Below are 26936 nucleotides of genomic sequence, written 5' to 3' on the forward strand. Positions count from 1 at the left end.
TCAAACAAAGCTATGACACGTTTCCAGTGGTTAGTATCATGGTTGCTAGGCAACCTGGGCAGCGCAACGGAGGCTTTTTTTTTTTTTTTTAACTTTATTGACAAACAACAGTATCAGCGCAACGGAGGCTAGACCGTCCCATTACACAAGCCTCGCACTTCCGGCCTTAGCGGTCTTTGAGTACGCGGCCCTTGAGGATCGTTGAGGCTGCGTACTTTAAGGCTGCAGACCCTAAATTGGGAGACAACCCCAGAGTTCATAGCGCAGCCCTGCTCAGTTTTCAACAATGGCGGCAGCTAGTTAATTTTAATATTACTCTTATTATTCTTTCTGGGTCACAAAATAAACGTTTAAGATATTTTCAGGCGAGAATGTAGCTGTGTAAACCTCAAATATCTGCTCAGTTTATCAAGACATACTTTCAAAAGCGCTCCGACGTTTTCGGAGATGTCTGTTACCCACCAGCTCAATAGCTAACGGGTTCAAGGCTCACTAGAGCCGGTGAGAACACCGGACTCCCGGCAAATCGTTTTCAAACCCACCGCCGTCTTTCGCTACTCAGGTTAAACATGATATCTGAGTCACTTAGATAACTTAAAAATGTCATTGTTTGGCTTTTTTTTAGTATTTTATTTGTTCCTGAGTAAATCGGTTAGGCTGAGATTAAAGTTATAGTTTTTACACAGCTGAATAAACGTCAAGCAGACAACTGATTATCAGAAGTGTGAGATGCTCAAGAATATACTCCAGTGTCCTGTTATATTTTAGATAGCAAGGAGCAGACGGCTGAGTTTATTAAACTTCACCGAAACAATCTGCAAATTTCATTAAAATTTAATAAATTTTAATCTTGTCTTTATTTTTAGTTAGCACATACCTTAAACACTTAAAGCTGTAAGCTAATGATAGTTATATTAAGAGCAGATGCATGCTGGTGCAATAAGCTGTACGTTTTATGTCCAAAGGATGCATGATCTGATTAGTCGACTAATCGCAAAAATAATCGGTGACTAGTCGACTATCAAAATAATCATTTGTGGCAGCCCTACTGAACGACAGAAACCTCTCAGAGGTTTTTTATGTGCTTGTGTTTCTATGTGGTACAATTATTTTTAGGTTATTATGAGTATGTTCCTCATATAATCCGTGCAATCACCTCATCAATTTTCCCTTTTATGACAATCAATTACATATTGTTTCCTTCTGTCCTGTCAGTGTCATAACCATTCTTCTCTATCTTCATTTTTTTTACAGTATTTATCATCAGCTAAATATTTCTTTTAAGGAATTAGATTACCTTAAATGTTTGGGTTTAAAAATCCGACTTATGTGTAGCTATGCTACTGTTTTTTATTTTTGCATTTGTATTCTCGTGCACATCAATCAGCTTTTGTGGTGTTTCATTGCACTCATGCTGACTAAAACTTTGTGTTTTGTATGTTTTCCAAAAACTTTAACTTGTTGTAAACAAATTTGCTCGTTGCATACTAAGTGTACTTAAAGTACTTTTGGGCAGGTTTCCCTGATTTAAAAGAAAAAAATGGAGAAAAAAAAAAGATTTTCTGGGAAGCCAATCCCGAGTGCATTGATGTCTTGAAGACTACGTAGGAGATATGCATTGGCTTACCTTCTTATATTATGGTTCTGAATAGGCATCCACAGCACCATGAATGATAATGGGTGTATAAATAGGTCAGCTATGATTATGTCTCTGTGAAGTACATGTCAGATGTAATATTTGGGTTTAAAACCCATATGGACTGTTCGTAAAGGCACTGGTGAGAAAAGACCTTCGTACATGTAATTTCATTAAAATGAGTGCATGTTGTTTTGAAGCAGGGTTTTTTTAATCTTGTCGCTGTCTGCCCTAAAAAGGAGCATTGTTATAATTTTTCTAGAGCATTGCAATGCATGCAAACGTTGCTTAAGCGCATTTTATTAAATGCTGTATGGAAAGTGTGGATTTAAATGTTGTGGCTTTAAAATATTTACCATGAGCAGCTCCCACATTACAGGATATTAGAGTTTTTCCAGAGTATCTTATGGTTAAGATTTTATACTGTGTAAAAGTACTGTTTTTTTCCTTATGTAAAATGTCTGTGTTCAAACATTGAGATTGAGAAAATCAGAAAATCATTCATGTTTTGCTCGAGTTGGTCACAACCCTACCTTTCTACCTCACGCTGATAAAGATATAAAAGAAATGTGTTAATGACTGAGTCCCGCATCAGAATTCCAGTCTCTGAGGCCAGCTTCTCTGAAGCTACGCATTTTAAACAAAATAAACAGTTATTCATGAAATAAAACACGACTGAAGTTATTTGTGATGAAGATGGATGATAGAACTGGAAAAGTTGAAGTCTGTATGAACATATCAGTTTTTTTTCTGTTCCATTGAATAGAAGTTAGGCTTTAGTAACAATATAGGCAGGAACCATAGCATTCTCCTTATTACTTTCATCACTTTTAAATACAGATGTTTCCCCATAAAAATAAAGCCATCAAATAACGAGTGAAAAAAGCATTAATAATGCAGAAACCTGCTTAATGGGTCTGCTTGAATATTTTATTCTACAGTTTACTGAACAACAGCAAACTAAACCCCAAAAAGACACAAAAAACAGAAATTCTGTTTCCAAAAAAAGAGAAAAGCTATAAAGTATTTATCTGAATTGAAGATTATCTCTTTATTATCTTTTAAACTGTATATATTTCTCCCGTGTGCATTTACTCTTAGTTTTTAACAACTGCACAGAGACACCTTTTTCATAGCTTCAATGATTATTGCAAAACTTTATACACAAAATATTTAAGCTGCATTCACAGAACCACGCAGTGTTGTCAAATCAACACACAATCAGGCGAAATTACTCCACTAAGCTCACTGCTTCAAAAAAAAAAAGAAAAAAAAGAAATTAAAGACAAGTCTTTCCAAAGTCATTCTACAAAAGATGGAAAAAATATGAAGTTAAAATAGAGATGAACTAATTTTCATGTTCAAGAAACCAGTTTGAGATGATCTGAGCGTTGCAACGTGGTGTGTTGCTGGAAGCAGCACTCAGGAGATGGATACACTGTTGACATAAAGTAATGGACATGGTCATCAACAACACACAGGTAGGTTGTGGTGTATAAACACTGAGTTGGTACTATAATGTGCTCAAAGTGTGACAAAAATATCCCTCACACCATTACACTAGAATTAACCTGAACAGCTAATACAAGGCAGGATGGATGGTTTCATGCTGCTTATGCCATATTATAACGCTACCACCCAAATATCACAGCTGAAATTAAGATTTATAAAACCAGACAAGTTTTTTTTTCTAACCATCTATTGCCTAGTTTTTTAAGCTGTAGCCTCAGTTTCCTGTTCTTAGCTGACATTAACTGGCCCTTACGGGTTTCATCATACCAGAAGCAATGAGTGTGAATAATTTAAAGTTATTGTGTTGACTTTTGTTGTAACTTCTGCTTCCAGTAGTTAGTCTTACAACAAATGAACTGTTGTGTAGACTGTGTTTTAGTGTGTTTAAAGGTTATAAGGCAAAATATAAGTTTTGGCCAAAAGAGTGATTGGTTTAAAAAGTTAATATTTTAGCAATTCGGGAAAATAATAATGTAGCTTAGGCGTTCTTGCAAAAACTACAATTACCATCACTCTTTGGTCGCTTGGCTAGCGACCTTTCTACGTCATCAAAACGCGTCTCTGTTAGTGTGCTTTTTTTGGCTACAGGCACGCGCAGTTTGCTGTTAAATGGTAATTTGTAAATATAAAAAAGGTTAAGATGCCTATGAAAGGAAGGTTTCCGATTAGGAGGACCCTGGAATATCTCCAGAAGGGCGACATCATCTTCAAAAACAGAGTGAAGATTATGACAGTGAATTATAACACACACGGCGAGCTCAGCGACGGAGCAAGGTCAGAGCATCGACGAGGAAATAGACGAGCAGAAAAGCAGCTTATTTTATACACTTAGCCACGCTGTTGTTGAGATCTCACGTGTCTCATGTTTTATTAACCTGAGCCCATAAACACGTGGATCAGGGGAGAGGGGGTAAAATGCTGTGTGGATTACCTGGTCATCCTTTATAACTACTCTGACAGTATGCTCATATGCATCACTGTGAAAAGTACCGTGTTTTTTCAAGTCATGTTTATCACTTTGAATTGTTGTAAATGTCAGAAAAATGGTGAAAGATACAAATCCTTTTTTTTACATTAACCCTTGGATGCACAACCTACCAATGGGGTCAAAAATGACTCAAAATAGAAACAATGCATTTTGCTATAAACTTGGTTGTTATTCTTCAAAATCTTTAAAACAAAGAGTTGTAATATTTTCATATTTGAGATATTCCTCATAAAACATGTTTGTGCCATGAGGCCCTTTGCATTTTTATTTATTTTTTCATTAATTTTAAGAAATTGCAGTTTTGTATCACTTGTATCACTTTTCTATGCTTGCTCGGCATATACTGCAGAAGCTGGGTCTTCCCTCTGAAAGGCACAAGTTGTTCATCCACTGTAACACAATCACTGAGGATGAATTTCTGCCTGCAGTTGACCAGGAACAGGCCCCATATGTAGCTGAAAGCAGCCATGTGGTTTGTTTTCAGTCGGTAGGTTCTGGTCCTCTTGTCATCAAAGTGCAAGAAACGGTGAATATCTTCAAATCTTTGAATTGACATAGTGGCCTTGTACAATGGGTTATGCAGAGGACTCCCAAAAAACACACCGACTGGTACATCCCAGTTCTTCTCACTTCGTTCTTCTTACTTCTCACTAAGGCGAGGAGCTTATGTTTGATTACATTTTTCCACTCTTTTCCCCTGTCTGTGGCTACTCTTCGTGCCTCCATGTTTGTGCATGTCAGCACCTCTTCCATTATATTATCAGACATGAACATCTTCCATGCATCTATTGGGGAGACAGTACTAAACCCAGGTTCAAGCCCTGGCCGACTAATTCAGAATATTGTGGCTAGAGCAGTAAGAGGGGCTCATTGTGTTAGACTCAATATCCATTTCCTCTTCAGAGGACTCATCAGAGAACTCCTCTGTGTCTGACTGGCCTTGTTCAGTGGGGGGGACAGTAGTCTGGGTCCTCTATATCTGAGATGTCAGATTCTGAGTCAATGCCTCCGATGGGCTCTTCATCCCATCCATCCTGGATCATTTGTAGGGCCACAGGGATCCTAGCTGGCCTCATAGCAGCGATGTTACTTTAGATATTTTAAAAAAAAACATCAGAAAGGACAATATTTGAAATGCACCGAAAACTATAAACAGGGCTGCACATAAGTGGTCCACAGGTGTGCAATCGTTGTCAAAATAAAAGACGCAATTCAATTCAGTCACAACAACAGTTGCCTCAAGGGCTGGTGTCATGTAGGTTTTAGATCTCACCCTGGGTCAGCACACCTGAATCAAATGATTTGTTCATTACCAGGCCTCTGGAGAACTTCAAGACATGTTGAGGAGGTAATTAAGTCACTTAAATCAGCTGTGTTGGATCAAGGACACATCTAAAACCCGCAGTACACTGGCTCTTGAGGTCTGGAGTTAGACACCCCTGCTTTAGGACAACTCCATAATAACGAATTACGATAGTTGAGCTTAGAATGCATGAACTACTTTTTCAGCATTACTTTGAGAGAGGACGTTTTTAACTTTAGAGATATTGTTTAAATGCAAGACAGCAGTCTTACATATTTGTTTAATATGTGCACTGAAGGAAATATCCAGGTCACAGAATAAATCCAAGATTCTTCAAAGTTTCCTAAAAGAAAACACAAGTTTTGGATAATTTTACTTTAATCTTTTATCACAATAGTTTTCAGTTGATTTTGCATTAATTCAACTTTGTGTTAAAGTTTACTTCTCAGAAGTTTACTATATACAGAAGGTTTTCCAGAAACACTTAAAAAAACAAAAAAACAGCATGATTGACTTTTTTTTAATGCAGAAAGCTATAACAACTGTAATGATCTAAATGAAGCTAAATTGTCTTCTCTCTCTGTGTTTTGCAGAAAGTTTGTGTTCTTCAATATTCCTCAGATTCAGTACAAAAACCCATGGGTCCAAATTATGATGTTCAAAAACATGACGCCGTCATCCTTCCTGAAGTTCTACCTGGGTGTGTAGCTTTACGTGTTGTTGTGTAGTGTTGATACGAAATACTGGAGAAATTAAACTGGGCTTAGATTGATCTTCTTTTGTGTTTTTGTCCAGACGACGGGGAACAAGTAATGGTGGATGTGGAGGGGAAGGACCACAAACAGATTGCTCAACATGTTAAGAAGATTTTGGGCAAATCAGAGTAAGATATACAAGGATTTTTTTAAAAGTGTGAATCGTCTTTTATGAAACAGAAACAAATAGTTTGAAAAAATACCTTGCAAAACTTTTCTTAACTCAGTGGCAAACCACTGAGGAGGATTTCTAAGAAGTTATGAACCACGTTGCTTAGATGATCTGTCTGAATTAACACTGTGATGTCTGCCTATTAAAACTAAAGTCCAGAAGACGGACTACAAAATGAGCATCTTACTTCATCCTGTGTTCCTATCGTGTTGTTTCATACAGCTAATACGAGAACCAACAGTAAAAAATATGATTACATACTAAAGTTGGAATTTTAAAGAAAAACATAAACCTGGATATAAACATGAATTCATAATGAATGATGGATGTGATGCTAATAGAACTGTGGTGCACCTTAAATGCACTTTGATCATGTAGACTTTCTTTTATATGTAAATTCTTTTTACCTCAATCAGAAGCAGATCTTATTACAGCAGCATAATGTTCATAATTCACTTGTGGGTTTAACATTACCTTTCATTAAAGGTTCAAAACATATCATCAGGTTACAACATGAAATAGAATCACTGTTCATTAGCATTTAATGGTGACCTGCCACTTCCTTCCGATCCAGTGTATCCTCTCCTAAAGGAGGTAATAAAGGAAGCACTTAAGCACTTTTCCTTTGTATTTAGAAAAGTCAACCAGATCTTATTATGGCTGCCATGCAGATAATTCCAGGTTATTTGCCTCAGTTAGTAACCTTTTTAAGATAAATAGGCTATTCGAGCACACCTCTGGATGTCTGCATACGCTCACATCAGAATATATTTAGGTTTGCTTACTTTTGAGCTATTTTATAGTGTTTCAGAATTAACTTTAATTATATACAATTGATATTTTTCCCTGTAGGCTTACAACAAATCAATACTCTGTAAAGAAAAATGTATTTATTTTTCCTTCCTAATGTCTATAAGAGGACAACCTCTCTGACTGCGAGGGATCTGTTTGTACCTCCAAAATGAATCAGGCACATCTTGTGGTCTGTAATTATCCTTGGTGTGTGTAGATTTCTTTGAATGGATTAGACATTGTTCATAAATGCACATACCTGCATATTTAGGGTCCCACAGTTCACACTGCATGTTAGGATTAAAAAAAGAGTGAAAATGAGATCTGAATTCTGCAGAAATCTGTGATAAAACTGGTGAGTCAAAGAGTTGTCCACAGAGAGCCCACAGACCATCTGCGGAGTCCTGATGGTGGCAGTTCAGATGCTTCCCATCTAATCTGACAAAGATTGAAAGGATTTAACAAGAAAAATCAAGTAAACTGCCCAAATCCAGGTGTGCACAAGAAACCCCAAAGCTGTCACTGCTGCCAAAGGAACTTCTAAAGAGTAGAAATGAGATTTCAGCAAGATGGACTCCTCAATTTTTAGTTTTACCATTTACTACTGTGCAGTGTCAAATGTCCTCTGTGTAAAAACTCTTCTCCAGCAAAGACCAGGCGATCTGTTCATATATTTATTTTACTCAACTCTCTCCACAGAGAGGTGCTACAAGCTGAAGCTCTGGCTAAGATGCAAGCCTCCAACCCCGCCAACTTTGGGCCAAAGAAGTACTGTCTGAGGGAGTGCATCTGTGAAGTGGAGGGCCAGGTGCCATGTCCTGGCACCACGCCGCTGCCTAAAGAGATGACGGGCAAATACAAGGCCCAGATGGCAGCGTCACAGGAGTAGAGTCTGAGAAGGACAGTGGACTTTTGTAGATTTACAGAACAATATTACGGGATTATGTGGCTTCATTTGGTGTTTATATAACTATATGAAAGGACTGGCACTCAACTGTGAAGCAGGAGGAACCAATCATCTGTCACAGAGAGACCTGTTGAAGACTTCGCATGGATGTATATGGGCTGACTGATGTGAGCATTTAAATAAAACCCATTTTTCTCATGTAGCTTTACTAACCAGCCGATTTTGTTCACACTATGTAAGTATTCACAATCAATGCTCACATGAAAAGTGGAAAAACAAAACCAAAATGCAATCACATTTTACTGCAGACAGTTTTATTAGTGCTGAGATGGAATTTCCTAACATTTCTAAATCGCTGTGTCCATTTCAAATATTTTCATTTAAATGCAGAGATGTTAAATTACTTTCAAAGATAAAGATCAGCAATTAATATTAATGAATCTCCTTGTGTTATTCACGCTGTCAAAACATCAAGGGTGGTCACGTGCTTTGCTAAAAAATTTCTGCAGATGTTACAAACACAAAAAAACTCTACGAGGAGACTGAAAGCACAAAAAGAGAGTCATGTTAGGACCGGCAGAGCAGCACTCAAGGTGATAATACTTGCTGGCATTCATGTAGTGTTAATATATGTTTGACCAAGAAAAAGAAATTAACCTAAGAATTTATTTAGACTTAACAAATATGAATGACTTCCTTACACAATGGAACTTCAGTGAATTTTAGATGTTTTATGCCTACAGTGTCCCTTGGCAAATAGTGTTTAGTACCTGCTGGGTGAACTGGTTGGATGAACTCTGAATGGACATTTCAGGTGAAACTAGTGATCAGATAACAAGCCGAACATACAGATCTTAGCTGTGATGTCTGACATGCCGGGCTACCAGCTGAACAACATACACATGCAGCCAAAATTCCTGTACTGTAACAAAAACAAAAAAACATCAGGTTGAGGAAGCCTTTTTTTTTGGCTCCCTGTTATATAAGATGCAGCATATTTATTGGATGACATAGCAGGTGCAATAAACTGAAGATTTTGGAAATGAAAAAGTCGGGTTTGACACCTTCATTTAGTTTAAGAGTTAATTAACTGGCTGACTGCAACAATTGTAATTAAAACGTTTGCTAGTCAGTGTAACATTAAGCTACACTTTTTTTTTTAGTGGCAGGCCACATACATGGTTTAATTCTGTGCAATGCATCTTTAACTACTCTTACAAATCTAATTGGTCCAGGCGTATTGACTAAAATTATAATTCAAACACTAATAACAACTTTGTCAAATAATCTCTTTCCTTCAAACACTGGGCTCCCCAAATTTTGTAGTAAGTGTTAAATTCCACTTCTTGTTTGATAATAACATGGTCATTTGGACTATGAGTTATTTGTGGGAAAGTTGGATGTAAAATAATGTGCGTTTTAGCTCTTTGCTAAGGGATAAATGAAAAGCAGGAAGTACAATTACTACAGAATGAAGCACCAATACAAGACTTCAAACATCAATGAAACAGATTTTACACATTAAAGTCTGCGAATTTAAGACATTTAAAGCCATTTCTCCAGAGAGAGCGGAGTAGTTTCTGAAAAAAATGTAGTCAGTTACCAACTACAAACCCAAATCTCAAGTTGAACTGTGCTTCATGTAGGCAGCAGGTTTTAATAAGGTAGAAGAAGCACTGTGTGTTTCTGTAGTATCTTTTTTTTATCTTGGGGGGGGGGGGTCATCACAGGTCTGCCAGTGCTATAGGAGTGCAGTGCTATGATAGGATGTGTGAGCTCATCTTTATAGCTTTGCAGCCATGGCAGCGTTTTGACTTTGTTCAGAGCTTCTACTGAAGAACCATCTGACGGTCTCATTTAACATTTGTTAAAAGTGACATTGTTTTATCTTCATTTGTTCATGTTTGCATTTTTACAGCTGGGCAAATAGCTCCAGACATGCCTAAACAAATTCTCTTTTACTCACAGTGCTCTAAAATTGTACATGTGCATTAGATTTGAGCCCTTGACCTAAACAGGCAAGGAAGCCTAAGAAGATGTTTGGAAATTCAGGAAATGACTACTGAAGTCTTGTATGTATTTTTGTTGTGGCATGAACTTCATTTGTGATACAGCAGACCTCACACAAATTAAATTCTGTGGGCTCAGAAGTCGCATTAAGTGAGCTAACCTTGTGGGACTTGGTAAGTAGCAGGTGATCAGGAGGATTTTGAGGGAAATGTGTCAGTGCTTCTTATTCTTATTCTTCTGCTCCTGGAGGGTTTTCTGTAGCTCTTTTAGGTTCTGTGTCAGAAGGTCAACCTCATCGAGACGCCCGCTGAGCTTTGCATCAAAGATGTAGGCCCTAATGTTGTCTATCTGCTGTAGCAGCAGCTCCTCCTCTATCATGTCCACATCCGGCAAGACCTCATCTTTGTCATCCCCGTCAAATGGGTTAGTCGAGACTTCTGGAGAATTTCCTGAAGCCTCTAGGAATGGGTTACCTTCATCTGTGTCATCATCCTCAAAGGGGTTGCGTGAAACAGTCTCAGCCGGTTTGTCCTCCTCTGCATCTTCATCTTCATCAAAGGGGTTGTATTCTTTCTTTCCGTTGGTTACCTCTTTGTGGTCCTTCTTGATGTCCTCAAAGAACGGATTAGATGGATCATCTTCGGTGGGTGTGGAATCATCCTCTTCAAAGGGGTTAAGGGAGGTGTTATTCTGGCCTTCACCGCCAGGAGGCGTTACATGGCCTCCTAAGCTTCTCAACCTTGGGGGAGACTCCTCCTGGCTTGTGAGAGCAGGGAATGCTCTAAAAGACGGAGGACTTCTTTCTGCCTTAGGAGTCAGCTCCTCTGCTGGTGTGTCCTCCTCTCCCTGGTGACCTCCAGTTGGAGTGATATCTAGAGACCGCTCCCATTTATAGGATGGCTCGGAGGAGTTTACAGCGGAGCTCCATTGCTCTTTCTCCTCCCTTTCCCAGGTCTTCAAGCGATGCAACTCCCCCTGCTGCAAACTCTCCTCTTGAGCAAGCTTTTCTGAGAGCGCAAGAGCAATACTGGTCTGCTGCTGGTCATACTCATCCTGCAGCTGGCGCAAGTTCTCCTCTAACATGGCCACTTCGTCTGTTCTCTGAGCCTCCCGAGCTTGACGAAGGAATGACTGAATGTTCTCGATCTGCTGCAGAAGGGGGTCTTCCAGTTCGCCACGTGTGTGGACGGAGTCCGCGGAGGGAAGCCAACCACCAGCTTTGGTAATTCGTGGCTCTCTGGGGGCCTGTGGCAGCTCTCCATTGGCATTCACAGGTGGACGGCTTCTTTCCTGTCTCTCCTGCCTCCTCTTCAGAGCCTCCTGTGCTGCCTGTTGAGCAGGAATCACATGAAGGTTAACACATTTAGCCACATCTGTCCAGCGGAAAAAAATAATAGTAACAACATACAGGAACACAATCGTACCAGTCTTTCTTGTTGCAGTCTCTTCTCTTGTTCCTGTTTCCTCTTTTCTTTCAGCTCTTCATATTTGTCCTTAGTGGGTAAAGACATCAGACCTAACAGCTTCTCCTGAAACAGAAGACACAAAGAATGGGCAGATTCATACAAATAAAGAATTCCAGGATGAAGATATGTTGCAGAAACAATGTGTAAATGTACTGTAATGCAATGATAAACGGAAACATGCTGCTCTTAAAAATTTCAGCCCCAGACAACATTACAGCACATATAGCATATTATATTTGTGGTACAACACATTATGGGTTATACACATTATACATTTTTCTCTCAATGAAAAGCTTTGTTTACAACAGCAGACTTTCATCAGCTCAACATACAATATGATGACTGAAGCAGAAACAGATTTTACAGACTTGGCAGATCGCTCATTATCAGTGAACTCCTGTAAAGTAATACTGATAAGAACATGGCAATAGGCAAAATGTGCTACAGGTCATGAACTGATTTTATATGGACTATCCCTTTAAGATTACAGTAAAAACACTGATACAGTTAAATCATTTCTGGTATATGATAGTCATACTACAGAGAACCCTGTTACTCTTATTTCTAGCTACTGCTATCTTGGAGCGTTGAATGATTCAAAGTTTGAAATAACTTTTAGTTATCTTATATTGGGCCATGTCAGTGCAGCCAAGCCATTCTAGCTCCACCCCCCTCCAAGCCAACTTTCTTCTGATTGGTTTACTCATTCAAACAGAAGGTTTGAGCAGAAGATGGTTGGGTCTTCTATGCCCACTTTGACCACATGAGAGATAATCAAACTAAGCATAATATAGAGCCAAGAGGAGAAACTGTGTTTAGAGCAGCCTGAAGACGGAGCTTTTGTGCTCATAGAGATCACTTCTACATTCTTTGACCTCATTATTTCAAATTTTATTATAAGCCTGCAGTTAATTAATTTTCCTGCAGTTTAGCTGCTGGCTAAAGTACAGGAAAGTGGTCATTCCTCCAGAATTTCATTACAAGGAAGGATGAAGAAACATTGTGTTTCTTCATCCATCCTTGAAATTTCCCCTTGTGGGACTAATAAAGGTATATCAAATCAAATCAAATCAAATTGTGTTTTTATGTATGAGTGGAAGTTGTCCTGACCTGGACAAACAGCGTGGCGGTATAGCGGATCATTTTCTGTAGCTGGAGCACCTTCGGATGTGGTTGTGGATCATCCTTCAGTCCTAGTGTTAAGATCTTCTTACTAAAAAGAAAAGAAGCCAATTTAATCTTTAATAATGGCATAGTTGGCAAACATGACAAAAGTTTCATTTTGAAGCTGCCAGTCATGACTGCCATATACCTCAGAGCATCGATGAGTTCATAGTATTTCTGGACTTCCAGTCTTAACCCACCAGCAGTGTCAAGATTGTAAGTGGTTTCTCCAGCACTATAAAAGTGTACAGATGATAGCAAGTACTAAAACCATCTCTCCAAACTGAAAAATAAGCAGCTGTTATAAGAAAGTATGAAGAAGTACTTTTTAAATGTGGCTTACTTGAGAGACTCAGCCATTCGGATATACTCTGGAGCCTTTTCATCCACCTTCTCCATGCACATCCTCAGCCTCTGTCAGGAAGACAAATTCAAAGCAAGTAAACAACAGGAAGCTCCACAAGAAACACATTAAATGACAGGAAGGATAGAACAAAGCAAACTCAAGAGGTTGCAAAACAATTCTTAGAATCGACCGCAATGCAAATGGGAACAGATAAAGAACCTGATCTTCACATTAGGAATTAAAGTGATAAACTAACCTCATAAAGTTTCACTATATCTGGCACATGGTCCTTCTCTTCTAACTTCTGCTGTCTCTTCAGAAGTGTGTCCATACAGTGGTGACAGCAGCGAATTTTCTCGTCATCCTTTTCCTCCAGCATGGAGGTTACACTGCTCAAACTGCTGATGCTGCCTCTCCTAGAGCCCATCCCGCTGCTGCCACCTCCCGCTGGTGGAGACTGGGACTGACTGGGACTTCCGGGTACACACAGTGCTTCTCGAGTCCCAGCGATAAGCTTCTCTGTTGAAGGTTAAATAAAAAAGACATGCAGCATTATGACACTTATAGAGAGACTTTTGAGATCTGACAGTTTTCTGTATTTCCCAAGTATTTGTTCATGCTTACGGGCCAGGGGTAAGGGAACAAACTCCATGCACTTCCTACACATGATGGACCCGCAGAGGCGACAGTGATGCCGTCTGTTACGTATGTTGAACTTGTTTCCGCAGTCGGGACAAAACGGTACGTCTGAATCATTCACCCATGACACTACAGACTTCTCAATGGCTACAAAGAGGGATACATTTTTATTATTTAAAATATTTTATGAAGCACTGTTACATATGTAAAGAATATTCAGAGTTATAATGAAAACTCTAACCTCTGATCTTAGCAGCATCTGAGTTGGCTCTGTCAAATGATGTCAGCTAAAACATCATAGTTTATGGTAAATGAGCTGCAAATTTATTTCCAGCAACAGAAGAAAATAAATTGTCTGAATGAGGTAATGTAAGCAAACCTTTTCCAGTCTAATGATGAGCTTGTTGACCTCAATGACATAATGATCTATCCTGGCTGCCCGGTGCTTTTTAAACAAGTCCAGATGACTTCTGGTTACTCCTAAAAAGCAAAAGAAAAATATTTTTTTTAGTGTCTTGCATTAACAAATATTGTTGGTTAGCAGTGCTACAGATGACAGTTTTTGCAGTCTCACCCAATTCCTGAGGCTCCCACATGTATGGGTCCACTCCACCATAGTAGAAGGACTCATAACTGCCAGTATCCGGTCTGTCGTCCCCATCCCTCTTCAGCAGTTTATCTTTGGCTTTCTTTGCTTTCTGAACCAAACCTGAAAACAGTGAGACAATACGTACAATGAAACAGTGCGTAAATGTATCCTGAAACTGTGATTCTTACGCTGATCCAGAGTTAATATTTATAATGACCACATTTTCAGTTTATTCATCCATCTTTCAACATGTGATTGTTGTTATCACGTTTTTCTATTTTCAAGTTCATTACAGTACTATTAATATGCAAATGAAGCCAACCTGCACATGCATCCTTCTGGCCTTTTCATAATTCAATCATATTCCTATTATGTAGAAAGTTGCAGCAGCCAACACGGACTGCAAATTCATCATGACAGCAATTTCCTATAATCCAGTACAGCAGTATTCTTATATTCAATTGCACTGTTTATACTTCTCCTTTTATATGTAAATTGTGTGTGTATATATATATCCCCTACAAGCCACATGATCAGACTCTAGATATTTTTTTCTACTATTGGCTCTGTATGATGTAAATGAGATGTACTTAATATGTTCATCTGCAGCACACAGCTCCTGTAGTGACCATATAAGACTCATCCACACTCTTAGAGGAATCTAAGCTTAAATTCTTCACTTCTAACAAAGGATAAACTTCTAGCTGACCCAAGACCCAGTATAAGATAAACAAGAATACGTTTAACTTGTGACTAGTCACACTAGCAGGGTCCACAAATAATAATACTAAACTTAAAATGAATAATAATAGGTTTCCTTTCAAAAGCCCTTTTTTTCCAGACTAGACAGTACACTGTACGATTTTGTGTCTTTAGAACACAACAGGAGTAAATTAGCCCTGTAGCCAAAGAGTAAAACACAGAATCTGCTACTAACTTTTTAGCTGTCCCCGAACATGGCGGTCATCTCCAGAGTGCTCCTCTTCATAGTGGTCTTGGAGTTGGTAGAATGACTGGAGGTCCTTTAGGCACAGTGGGCAAAGAAAACCCTCCTTTACTTCACCTGTGCCCTCAAAGGGGGGCGGGTAGCTGGAGGCCATGACAACAAGTGTCAGTGCTGCTGCAGAGGGGGTGCAAAGTGGCACGTTCTCACTTCGGTCCACATCTCATGGGGTGTGCAACCTACCCCACAGTAGCTCCATAATGCCTGAGAAAATCCCAGGATACTGAGGAATGAGAGAAGTACACTGAGGCCACATACAATACTGAACAAAAGACTTGAGCCACCGATCATTTCTTTATATTTGCAATGCAAAAACGTAGTTTGTACAATTCTAACAAGCTTGTAAGTCAATATTTGTTATGACCAGATTTATTCTTCAATACAGGATGAACTCTCTTAGGCAAACGCTCTTTTAATTTTTTTTGGTCATCTTCGGGAATTTTTCTCCACGCCTCTTACAAGAAATTCAAGGCTCTTCTTTGTATGTTGGCTGTCTTTTGTTCTATTCTCTGTCAAAATTACCCCCACACTGCTTCAACACTGTTAACGTCCAAGTTCTTCAGAGGCAAATCCACGATTGATAGTGTGACAGTGTGTGTTTTTCTATCCAGGTATGCTTTTACTGCATTAGAGGTGTGTGTTTGGGATCACTGTCATGTTGAAAAATGAACCCACTGCCAATCACACGCTTTCCAGATTCTATTGCATGGTGGCTCAGAATCTGGTGATGCTTTTTTGAGTTCACGATTCATTCAATTTTGCCAACATCCCCAACACAGCTGGCTGAAATGCAGCCCATAATCATGGTTTTAGACACTATTATACCTCTCCGTGGGGCTCCTCCATATAAAATAATGATCTGAATCAGAACCAAAACTGTTGGTCTGAGAAGAGAGAATGTTTGTATGCTTGAATGATCCATAAGTGTTGACTTAACTCAATTTAAAGCTGCTTAAAAAACAAAAATACATTCCTCTGAGTATTGAACATCTTAAAAAACATTAATACATTAATTAATACTTACATTTAAGGTAATAATATTGATTAGAATACTATTATGCACATTCAGATAAATTACTATTACAACTGCATTATAATAGCTGAACTTAGCTTAAGTCGACCCACGCATTTAACGGGAAAAAACGCTTAACTGGACGGGAAGTATTAGGTTCCCTAGCTGCATACCAGAGGTGTTTTACTAAGTGATAGCTGGATACGAGCCATGAAAGGACTTACCTTTATTGTTTATTATTTAGGCTAACTTTGGGCGCCGTTATACCACACAGAGGATGTGGCGTTAGCAGGAGAAAGCTAGCAGCTGCTCTCGCCTTCTTTTGCAATCGTTTCTCCCCTCTCGCTGTTCAAAAACGCGACATTAACAAACTTCCAACTGCACAAAAGCAAACAAATGCCTACTGACTATTGGACGCGATAAAAAAAAATCTGCACTTAGCCTACAAATGAGCCCGACAGTAGCTGTGTTGTTGACAGTTCGAGTTTTCACTGACAGAAGCACAACAGCAGCGCCAGCAGCCCTGCCTGGTCATGTGACTGACATCCAGTCGGTATGGAAGGAGAGGAGGGACAAAACTTGATTTTGCGGTTGGCGCTCCATCAGGAAACTTCTCCGCAATGTAAGTACATATTTATTATATCCAACTTTTGGTTGTCTGTCTTTTGTGCAAACCTGCACTGCTACCGTAAATAAACCATTTTTTAAAAACTCTAACAACAGTTTGTCATTCCCGATGGAGGGTGATGGGAAAAATTCAAGGCTGGATAACTAAGGGTGTGTTTTTTGTGGTTGGGATGTGTGGTTGGGTTTGGCCAGCTTCATTAACTGCAACTACGAGCCTTAAGGTGAATCCAGCTGTACTGTGTAACCCTAGAACCTTTATTTGATCCAGTTTCAGTTTGTATAAGCTACAGGTCCCTAGTTTTATCCTACAGCATTTTTTCACTCGTTAAAACACAGTTTAAAGGATTCTTGGAGTGTGCACTTAGCTGACTGGCATTTATTGACAAGAGGGTACGAAGCAATCCACGGAGAATAGGTGAATAGTATGGACTCCCATCTCAGTTTCGACCTGTCTCATGGGCTTCACAAAATGATATATTGTGCAAATATTAATTTTTGATTTTCTTTTTCAAGAGAACATTCTTTAATATTCTTTTTAAGCATTTATAACTTAAAAAAAAAAAAAAAAGAAATAATAATTTATTTAGTTAAATTACTTATTATCACTGTTGGCACCAAGAGCACAGCCTGTCCTGGTGGCTCACAAGCCGTTTTATTGGAAGGGCTCATAGACAAAAAGTGATGCAAACACTAATAGAATCTATCTATCTATCTATCTATCTATCTATCTATCTATCTATCTATCTATCTATCTATCTGTCTCTCTCTCTCTCTCTCTGTGTGTGTGTGTGTGTGTGTGTGTGTGTGTGTGTGTGTGTGTGTGTGTGTGTGTGTGTGTGTGTGTAGCTCATTATATAATAAACATTATATAATAAACACTTTGCCAGTCCACTGGCACTTGGCTATTCTGCTAGAGTTGTGAGTGTTCGGCGAAACATCTCCAATATTAGGTCTCCATCGTTAACTCACATGCTTGATGAATAATTTGCATATTGATCAGGCTGGTGGACAGCTGCTCCCAAGGCTCTGATGGAATGAGCCTAATTAAGCTGGGGAGTGGATATCTGACACACTCTGTCTGTTACTGAACTGCATAAATCATTCTCTAAGAGGCTTAGGCAGGGTGACTACTTTGGACTACATACTAATTAGGCTTGTGTTGAATCAACAGTTTAATGGTGCACCATGAAGCATTGCATTTACTGGAACTAAAGCAAACCATACGTTTTTACCAATGCGTTTATTGTCCAACAAAAACATTGGTGGTTGACTTTAAGGCAATGGCAGCTTTTAATTTATAACATTAGCTTCAAATTACGTAAACCATGCAGTAATGTAGAAAAATAAGCAGTGACACAATTTATTTGCTGTGATATTCATTATATTTTACATGAGTAGAAAATAATGAAACGCTAATCGAACAGTGGAGGGAGCTTTTATGTGTAAACATAGACACTTTAATTTGATCTTAACACAAACTGAACTGACGAGCGCCTGTTGCCTCACAGAGGCAACATCGCTAAAACCATCTGACTAATGTTTTAATCATCTGCCTCAATGTAAGAATAAATAATCTCATGTTATTTATATCGATAGCTATTAAAAGATCAACATATGGCACAAACTCTTCTGAAAAAACAAAACAAAAACGTCTGTACAGCTAAATAGTTATTCCAAAGTTTGGATGGCAATTACGCATGAGCTCTCCAAGAAAATGTCAGACAAATGGCTTGCGCTAATGTCTCAAATGTCTTCAAAAGAACAAGCGGTGGCACAAAAGGTTTAATGATCTTTTTTTCATTTTTTATAATTCATTGTGGTCATTTAATTTATACATTTATTTGTTTACAACACAGCGAAATACGCACTCCTGTCTAATCTACTCTCCATCCACTAAATCCTCATCCGGTGCAAACCTTTTACCCGGGTGTTGTCTCTTCTCCTCAGCGTGGCCCTTGTTAACGTTGTCTAAAAAGTCGAGCAGCAGGCTGGTCTTGCTGCAGCTCGCAGGGTCCAAAACGTCACACGGACTGTTTGTGCCTAAATCCGGACTCGAGTTATCCCAAAACCGTTTCCCAGGGTGCTGACGCTTTTCCATCTCAGCGAGGTCTTCTTCTCCATCCGCGTCCGCATCCCCGTCACTGTCGCCGTCCTCATCCTCTAGAAGACGCTTACCTGGGTGCTGGCGTTTGCTGTGCAGCACCAGGTAACGCTTGCCTGGGTGTTGCCGTTTTGAAAGTTCACTGAGCAGAAGGATGGGGTTGTCAGAACTGTGACCCGCCGTGGAGCGCTTTCCCGGGTGCTGCCTTTTCTGCAGCTCTAGGAAAGAGTGCGTTTCATCTTCGCGCTTGCCCGGGTGCTGTCTCTTTTGAACATCAAAGTACTGTTCATCCTCGTCCTCTTCTCTCCTTCCTGGATGCTGCCGCTTCTCCAAATCATCACTATATCTCTTACCAGGGTGCTGTCGTTTTGTCACCCATTCTGGCTGAGAGTAATAGCCGTCTGGAAGAAAACAAGAGAGGAAAGTGGCTCTTAAATGTTTCAGAAGTCACTGATAAAAACCCGGTTTCTCTCTACCGCGTGCGCAGATAGTCGAAAACCTGTTTCTTTGATTATTATTATTATTTTTTTAATTATAAAGGAGACATATTCTCTTGCATTGCCGATGTTAACTGTTTAGCAATTACTTAAACAAAATGTCTCCAAATGATACCTGAAAAGTGCGCACGAAACTGTAAACTACTGAGAATGTGCTGCAACTTTCAGGTACATCTAAGATATACCCGAAGTATCAGTATCGTATGAAATAAGATTTTATGACATTTTCTTAACTCAGAAAATAACATATGTTTTACGCACCATTTCTTCCGTCTTCATCCTGCAGCTTTTTGAGAATGGACCGTAACAGGAGAGTCTCTGCTCTCTCTAAAATAATGTCGTCTATGGTCTTTCGGTCAGTCTCATCCTCAGCAGACATGCTCTGTCCTCCAGACACCATTAAGTTGCAGACCGTTAGAGATGCAAGGATAAGCAGACATGTCGACTTCATGGTAATTTAGTTTTTCGTCTGAAACAGATCACGGCAGATAGGAAATATTAAACAGAAACAATATTATTCTACTCTGCGCCACTGTATTTAAGTCAATTTTGGGACCAGACGTTTCGTTTTTGAATATAATTTTTTAAGTACAATTTTTATTTTTATTTTTTATCTTGAGAAATCCAGTTTTAGCAAAGCTGCTAACCAAGCCTTTGAGGCTTTGAGATCGCAGCAGCTTTGAAGATTGGTTTTTACAAAGAAATCTAAGAGAACTCTAAAGTCTCACCAAATAAATATGAATAAAACATGATGCATGAGATCTATCCAGATCAATTAAAGAGCAACCCTTAACCAGCAGACATATTTACATTTCCAATGAGATTAGTCTAAAAGCCTCACCTGGTAAAATATTGTCCTTTCCCCAGTTTCTGGCACTACCGGCAGTGATAATAGTTGCTTTCAGTCGCTTGCAGCAGTTGGTGACCTTAGAGGCCAAGTCTAGAGGTATGAGCAGATAACTTTCCGTCCCGGCATTTATACGAAACGGTCACTGTCGTCACACCAACACTGGAGTAATTTTTCAGGATCCTTCGTCCCTATTGATGTCACCAAGTCGTGCGCAACTGGATGTGGTGAATGATCGGCCAATAGGAGCTTTTGCTCAATATCTATCTATCTATCTATCTATCTATCTATCTGTGTGTGTGTGTGTGTGTGTGTGTGTGTGTGTGTGTGTGTGTGTGTGTGTGTGTGTGTGTGTGTGTGTTCAGTAAAATGTAAACAAAAGCAACAACAACAACAACAACAAAAAACAAACAATGACAGACTGACAGAAGGCAGGATTTATGTGAGATTTATGTGATGAATATATGAAAAAAAGAACAACTTTATTTTTAAAAGTTGCAAAATTCATTTGAGTGTAATGCACTAGTTTATAATATATATATGTCTCTGTGTGTATTCTGTGCTTTTTTCATTTTATTTTAGTATGTACTGTTTTTACTGCTTCTTTTAGATGATTACACAAACGGTCAGTATCTTATCATAAAATGTGGACATCTCCCATGGTGTGCCAACGAGGGCTGTAGCGTGATGTGGGCTATTCATGCTTTTCTTAAACACCCTTAGGTCATGGGGCTCAGGAGGGTGGGATCACCCCATCTGGTTCTTCTGAGCACATACTGTATAGCCTAATGTGGTTTCTGGTCACGAAGCAGCAGTGCTGAATGTATCAGAGGTGGGTCTAACAAGTTTTACATGGCTGAGTGGGATGTTGACTCACTAAGCAACCAGAACAGGCAGAATGTGAAGTCTTCTGAAGCAGTTTTATTGTTTAATAACCTCTAGATATGTTTTTCCCTTCTCTTTCAACAGAATTAAATGTTACCCAAACCTGATTGTTCCACTCTGCCTGGCACTATCATATATGTAGCTATAGCTCATCAATTGCTTTAGTGTGTGATCTTATCTAAGGTTCACTAAAGCTATAGGTGGTTTTCACTCATTGCTTCACATTTCAAATCACATTCAAAAAGTGAAAATAGTCCACTTTTTTCTGGTTGTATTAACTGGACCAGAGCTGGCTATACTTAGAGTATTTCCACAGGTGAAAAACCCACAGGTGAACTTTACATATTAATGGGTCATTTCATGCAAATGCAACATCAGCCTTTTTCTCACAGTCAGGTGTCATTTGCAAGTGTTTGAAAACAGCTGCAGACATTTGCTTCCAAAGTCTCTTTCTGTACAAAATAATATCTGCAGTGCTTGAAATTCATATCATTCATATAGCTGACAGGCAAATACAGTTGGGTGCTTTTATAATAGCTGGTCTTGGTTATGAGGGCTTGACTTCAAAGACGTTTTTAAGTAAATTGCTGACAGCAATAACTCTGGATTGTTTATGAAACTATGTATTTCTTCAAGAAAATAGTTATTGTCAGGTAAATTTTGTGCTTGTGCTGCCGTTTTTTATGAGACTTGTCTTGGACTACATTCCAGATCTCATTAAACTACCTGTATAAAACTGCCTGTGTCCATTATGTAGAGTCATATCATTCCATCATCTGGATGAACTCCTCTCCAGTCTCACTCTGTCTGTGATGAATGTCAGCATGAATTGAATTGAGTGTGTAATGCTGTAATTGCCTGCTTTCAGTGTGCTGTCACGTCCAATACTTCAAGCAGGTTTGAAGTCACATGGTTAAAAATAGCAAATCAATTTTAAAATCATTCTTTCCACTGTTTTAATGAGTTTTACCGAAAGTCTAACTTAATTTTTTAATTTTTATCAGTCTCAGCTACATATTTCTGTGACGCTGAAATAATGATACTGTTAGTTCAGTAACAAAATGAGGTTAATGATTGGGTTAAAAAGGTTTTAAAAGTGTTCACAGAATGTACAAGCCCACCACTGAAGCTTCTTTCCATGAGCAGTGTAAAGAAGGAAGGATAATTTCCCATAAGGACCAGTCTCTGTCTGATAGTGTGTTCTTACTGCGCTGCTTCAAACTGACACATAAAGTGACAGTAGTACAATTAGGACATGTCTGATCTGTATAGGCACCTCCTTACACCTGTCATGTAGTTCCCTCCCTCGTATAATGCTGAGAGGGCAACTACAAGTCTGAAGGAACCAATTAATTGCCCAAGAATGTACGTAGTTGGTTTTTAAGCAGTTTAAAAGGGTGGCACGTGCTTCGATCAGTGAAAGTCTTGTGATTCCACAGAACGTGTTCAGTGAATGTGGTGTCCTCGTGAGTGCAGATGTGAAACAATTAAAGAAGATGGAGTGAATGCTGCAGGTGTAGCGGCATTTAAAATATTCTCCTCTCCTCATTCATCTCTTAGACGTGGAATAAAACACAACGTCCTTTCTTTTCATTCACTCTCATTCATCCTCCACAAACACTTGACACGAAAAACTTTTAGAGGTGGGAAATCACAGCATTAGAATTCTGGGCTGCATTACGTACCTCAGGAGGAGGTGATAGGTTAAGTGTACACCCTGTGCGTTGGGAGAAAATAATAAGACTCATTACCCTCTGCACTGTGTTTGCTCCAGCCTGGTTCGGTTTAGGGTTGTATATAGTCACAATGAACTTCTTCTTCTTGTTAAGAAACTTGATGCATTGCTGTGTGTTGTCCTGATTGTCTATCTGTATTTGGCTGCAGAGATGAGAAACCCCTATCAGATTTATTTTACTATTATTAAAGTATTAAAGTCTGCTTTGAAAAGGTCATACCACAGGACAGTAAAACATAAAACCAGTTAAATTAAATAAAAAAGACATAAACCAAAGTGTAAATTTATATATTTTGCTGCCATTTACACAAAATATATTTCATATATAGATGACTTTTTATTCTCAAGTTGACAGTTACTAAAGGGAAACTCCCCAAGGCAGCCAATGAGTCAGCATAAGAAAAATAAGGGTGTGGAGCAGAAGGAAGAAGTGCAGTAATCCAGTATGCTTTCACAATAAGTAAAAGGACAAAAGTGTTAGAATAGCCCAATGCTAAAAGAATAGGCTGGGTATAAACTAAGGAAGTATATACAATCTGTAACACTATGGCTTATTGTTCAGTCTGAGATTTTGGATTATTATATGTTATACAAAGTTTGTTTTACCACAGCCAATTAATAAACAGTTATAACACTGATTATTCAGGATGATTAAGTTCAGTAAAGCTAGACTGACTTTACTTTGTTTTGTAAAACAGAACCCAGCTCCTGTTGTGTGTCTTCAGTGTGCAGATCAGGAGAGTCTTTTTCATGAGTCGACTTGGTGTCTGTTTGGAAGTCAACATTTATGGTAAAGGAAAACAAACACACACACTCAGATCATGTATACTGCAATATACCATCATGAATACTGCACACAGAGCCCCTAGACAAATACTGCTCACATTCACATTCACTTAAATTGCTTCACCTGCTATCTCCTGAGATCCAAATTTTCAATAATGGGTTTTCATTGACGCAAATTTCTTTCAGCAGGGTGATTTATCAAGTGTTAGGCTGACCGTGATATCATCCAGCAGGATGTGATCTGTATTTAGATCATCACGTGTATTTTTTTGGACCTACTGAGCGGTGAGACAAGAGTAAAAAAAGAATCTGCTACAAATGAGCATAAATATATAAAACAGACATGTCTAACTGTCGGCTCTGATTTCCTCAGGCACGCTAAACAAAGCAGTGACTTTAAAATGAAGCACTCGTATTTCACCGTTATTTTAAAAACCTGTGAAAAAGCAACATTAAGATTCCTTTTGAGTCATCTTTCTGAAAATCTAACATTCACGGTGCTTTGTTTTCTGGTTGAATGACACCATCTTCAAAGTAATTTGCAAAATAGTGCAAATATTAGTTTCTTTATTTGAGATTTTTTAGTCAGTCATCTCAACAAGGAAGCCCAAATCACACACTTTTACATCTAAGTGATAATGCTCATGTTATTATTGTGTGACAGTCTGCATAGGGAGGACTTGGCAGTGGATGTGGGGACAACAATACATTGTTCAGATTGAATTTTAGATCATTACTGCTATATCTTAGTAAGCCATTACCTATGTTTTCTAATTATTTGTCATGGTAACAGAAAAAAATCTCAAATCTTTGTTATTAATGAAGTGTTTACATTTATTGGGTGCCTTTAATGACATAAAACAGTAGGCACCAGAACCCTGAATAGGTCATGGTTGATTTAATCAGGAGTTAAGATTGTAACATTTGAGGAATAAGCTTTTAAATGTTTTGTCTTTGAGGAATCAGAGAAGTAGCAAAAGTAGAAGCTGACAGTGATCTATAACATATAACTGGTATCGGCCTTATGTTGTCCAATATGCACCAATACTAAAGCATTTTTTCTTCATAGATGATAATGCAGAATAAGACAGTTGCTGTCATTAGGAAATGGTGTCAATACATAGGAGTTAAGCAGACAGGGGTACAGATTTAGGCTGTTGTTCATAAGTTAATGACCAGATTGTGGGAAAACATGCTGTCAACTTCAGAAATAATGACCAGATTATTTCCTATCTGTCACTCTGTTATCTTAAATGCTTATCCAGTTCAGCATAGCCTGAGGGGCTGGAGCTTATCCTAGCTGTCACTGGGCAAAAGTTGGGCTGTAACCTGTACAGGCCGCCAGTCAGGGTTAACACATAGAGACAGACAAACAGTCACAGTCACACTCAAACCTACAGCTGATTTAGAATCATTAATTAACACAACATGTATGTTTCTGAACTGTAGAAAGAAGCCAGAATAACCAAAGAGAAACCATGTACGCACAGGGAGAACAAGCAGCATTGGTATCAAAACTCCAGCTTCAGTTAACAAAAGGGATAGGGATAAGGCGATTAAAAATGCTGGTTGAGTAACTGGCTTGACACTTGACTTGGCACAGACAGCGTTGGAGGAAAGAAGCAGAAGACTGAGGTCTGAACATATTTCACTTGAAAGGTCAGCTGAGTGACCAGTTCAGGGTGCTGAGATACTCCACTGAACATTTTAGAGGCTCCAGTGGGCTTACAGCTTCTGATTTGTGTAATTTTAGCTACATTTGTATTTGTATTTGTATTTGTATCTTTATTTGTTACCCATGTGAAACCAAAATATCAGAAGCTGTAAGCCATCTGCTCTTTCACGTGATTCAGTTTATTGTGAAAAGTCTCAACAGGATCTTGAGCTTTATTGTGAAAGGTTTATGTGGAACATAAACAAGCAGACACGCGATGGTGTTACGTTGTCGCTAACCACAACGCATAAAAACAGGCGCTTGTTCGTCTGTAGTGTGGTTATATTAAATATAAGAGAAAGAGAGAACTTTAAGAAATTAATATAGCCACTGCAGTGACCATCAAAACGATGAAAAAATATTGCCGTAAATAGTTTATTTTGCGACACCACGAAACAAACACTGATAGCGTAAAATGAAACGATAGACGTTTTTATATCGTCATCCGATATATATTGTTATATCGATCAGCCCTAGGATGAAGCGTGTATCAATCTAGAAAAGGGGAGCCAGTGAAAAAGTTTCCAGAAAGTTCCAGAAAGGAGAGAGTGGGTCTGTTGACAGGTGAAGTCCAACACCTCACTGCCAATGGATAGTCGAGAAGAAAGCAGCCAGAGGTGGCGAGTAAAAATACAAGACGTCTGACTCTGACACCAAGGGCGTGTTAGGAGCGCTTGAGACAAGCACAATGAAGACAGACAACAGCAAACAGAGACACTAACAAATAAATAAACAATTCGTGTGTGGACGGCATGAAAACCCTGTCCCCCAAAAGTGACAGTGGCCTGACAGAGGTCACTGTGGCAGGGAATGAGTGACAGCTTCACAGGGTGTGCTGCTGGTGAAAGTGAATGTGTGGAAGAGGAGTGTGTCACAGGTCAGGAACACAGACCAGCTTTCGTAACCAGCTCGCCTTGCATGTTAATGTCACGCGGGAATATCATCACATTCACTCAAGGCGACTTATCACTCGTACTATTACTGTTTAACAGATTCACTTTGGAGTTCATTTAAAGACGGGCCAGAGCTGACGGTCTGCCTGCCATGCGCCATCACAGAGCTGTGCCAGTTGAATTGGTGAATTATCTTTGACTTACAGTCATTTTCAGGAAGTAAGACGGTGTTCATGGAGAAAGTGCTCAAAGTAAATACAAAAATGGGATCTTAAAGCCCTACCACAGTGGGTGATTTTACAGCAGCGCCCAGCAGCTGTTCAAGACCTTGATCAATCACAGTGATGACAACCCTGCAGCTATGAAATGGCTGTAGAGGGGGCTGTGGCATCAGCTGAAACAGTGTTTATTGCATAGCTAAGCTGTGCCATCTACACTGTGGACAGAGTGATAAATGTACACGTGTGAGGATCCAGAAAAGAATCTTTAAATTAAGGCGGTGTTACGGTATTGGAATAAAAGTGAAGCACACATCTTCACATCAAGCCTGTTTAACT

The 26936-nt window shown here is 39.0% G+C and overlaps 3 protein-coding genes across 4 annotated transcripts; 1 reads left to right on the plus strand and 2 right to left on the minus strand.

Moving 5' to 3' along the window:
- Positions 1-3693: 3693 nt before the first annotated feature.
- Positions 3694-8267, plus strand: mrps25 (mitochondrial ribosomal protein S25). The gene is made up of 4 exons (XM_040008393.1): positions 3694-3922; positions 6033-6139; positions 6235-6322; positions 7858-8267. Exons 1-4 carry the CDS (start codon positions 3789-3791, stop codon positions 8045-8047), a joined length of 519 nt encoding a protein of 172 aa, XP_039864327.1. The 5' UTR covers positions 3694-3788; the 3' UTR covers positions 8048-8267.
- Positions 8268-9769: 1502 nt separating this feature from the next.
- On the minus strand, positions 9770-16838 carry LOC120719279 (rabenosyn-5). Of its 2 annotated transcripts, none has more exons than XM_040008377.1 (12): positions 16519-16838; positions 15217-15486; positions 14265-14399; positions 14070-14170; positions 13932-13977; positions 13676-13837; positions 13308-13570; positions 13049-13119; positions 12854-12940; positions 12652-12754; positions 11500-11604; positions 9770-11404 (listed from the first exon to the last, which is right to left on the minus strand). In XM_040008377.1, exons 2-12 carry the CDS (start codon positions 15377-15379, stop codon positions 10289-10291), a joined length of 2352 nt encoding a protein of 783 aa, XP_039864311.1. In that variant the 5' UTR covers positions 15380-15486; positions 16519-16838; the 3' UTR covers positions 9770-10288. The 2 variants fall into 2 exon arrangements, with proteins under 2 accessions (XP_039864311.1, XP_039864309.1); XM_040008375.1 differs by having other exon boundaries at positions 15217-15505.
- A 1010-nt stretch (positions 16839-17848) lies between these two features.
- On the minus strand, positions 17849-20559 carry trh (thyrotropin-releasing hormone). Its single transcript, XM_040008417.1, has 3 exons — positions 20361-20559; positions 19781-19988; positions 17849-19423 (listed from the first exon to the last, which is right to left on the minus strand). Exons 2-3 carry the CDS (start codon positions 19968-19970, stop codon positions 18801-18803), a joined length of 813 nt encoding a protein of 270 aa, XP_039864351.1. The 5' UTR covers positions 19971-19988; positions 20361-20559; the 3' UTR covers positions 17849-18800.
- Between the last annotated feature and the right edge of the window lie 6377 nt (positions 20560-26936).

This window comes from Simochromis diagramma, unplaced genomic scaffold (genome assembly GCF_900408965.1).
Source record: "Simochromis diagramma unplaced genomic scaffold, fSimDia1.1 OVJJ01000545.1, whole genome shotgun sequence".
Lineage (NCBI taxonomy): Eukaryota > Metazoa > Chordata > Actinopteri > Cichliformes > Cichlidae > Simochromis > Simochromis diagramma.

What these genes read in the sequence shown, in the direction of transcription:
- mrps25 (XM_040008393.1), top strand. Translation starts at nt 3,789, where the DNA reads ATGCCTATGAAAGGAAGGTTTCCGATTAGGAGGACCCTGGAATATCTC. An exon ending in CTTCCTGAAGTTCTACCTGG is followed by an intron (nt 6,140 to 6,234) that starts GTGTGTAGCTTT and finishes GTTTTTGTCCAG; the next exon opens with ACGACGGGGAACAAGTAATG. An exon ending in AAGATTTTGGGCAAATCAGA is followed by an intron (nt 6,323 to 7,857) that starts GTAAGATATACA and finishes CTCTCTCCACAG; the next exon opens with AGAGGTGCTACAAGCTGAAG.
- LOC120719279 (XM_040008377.1), bottom strand. Translation starts at nt 15,379, where the DNA reads ATGGCCTCCAGCTACCCGCCCCCCTTTGAGGGCACAGGTGAAGTAAAG. An exon ending in TGTTCGGGGACAGCTAAAAA is followed by an intron (nt 14,400 to 15,216) that starts GTTAGTAGCAGA and finishes CACTGTTTTCAG; the next exon opens with GTTTGGTTCAGAAAGCAAAG. An exon ending in TCATCATTAGACTGGAAAAG is followed by an intron (nt 13,978 to 14,069) that starts GTTTGCTTACAT and finishes ATGATGTTTTAG; the next exon opens with CTGACATCATTTGACAGAGC.
- trh (XM_040008417.1), bottom strand. Translation starts at nt 19,970, where the DNA reads ATGAAGTCGACATGTCTGCTTATCCTTGCATCTCTAACGGTCTGCAAC. An exon ending in GGATGAAGACGGAAGAAATG is followed by an intron (nt 19,424 to 19,780) that starts GTGCGTAAAACA and finishes GTTTTCTTCCAG; the next exon opens with ACGGCTATTACTCTCAGCCA.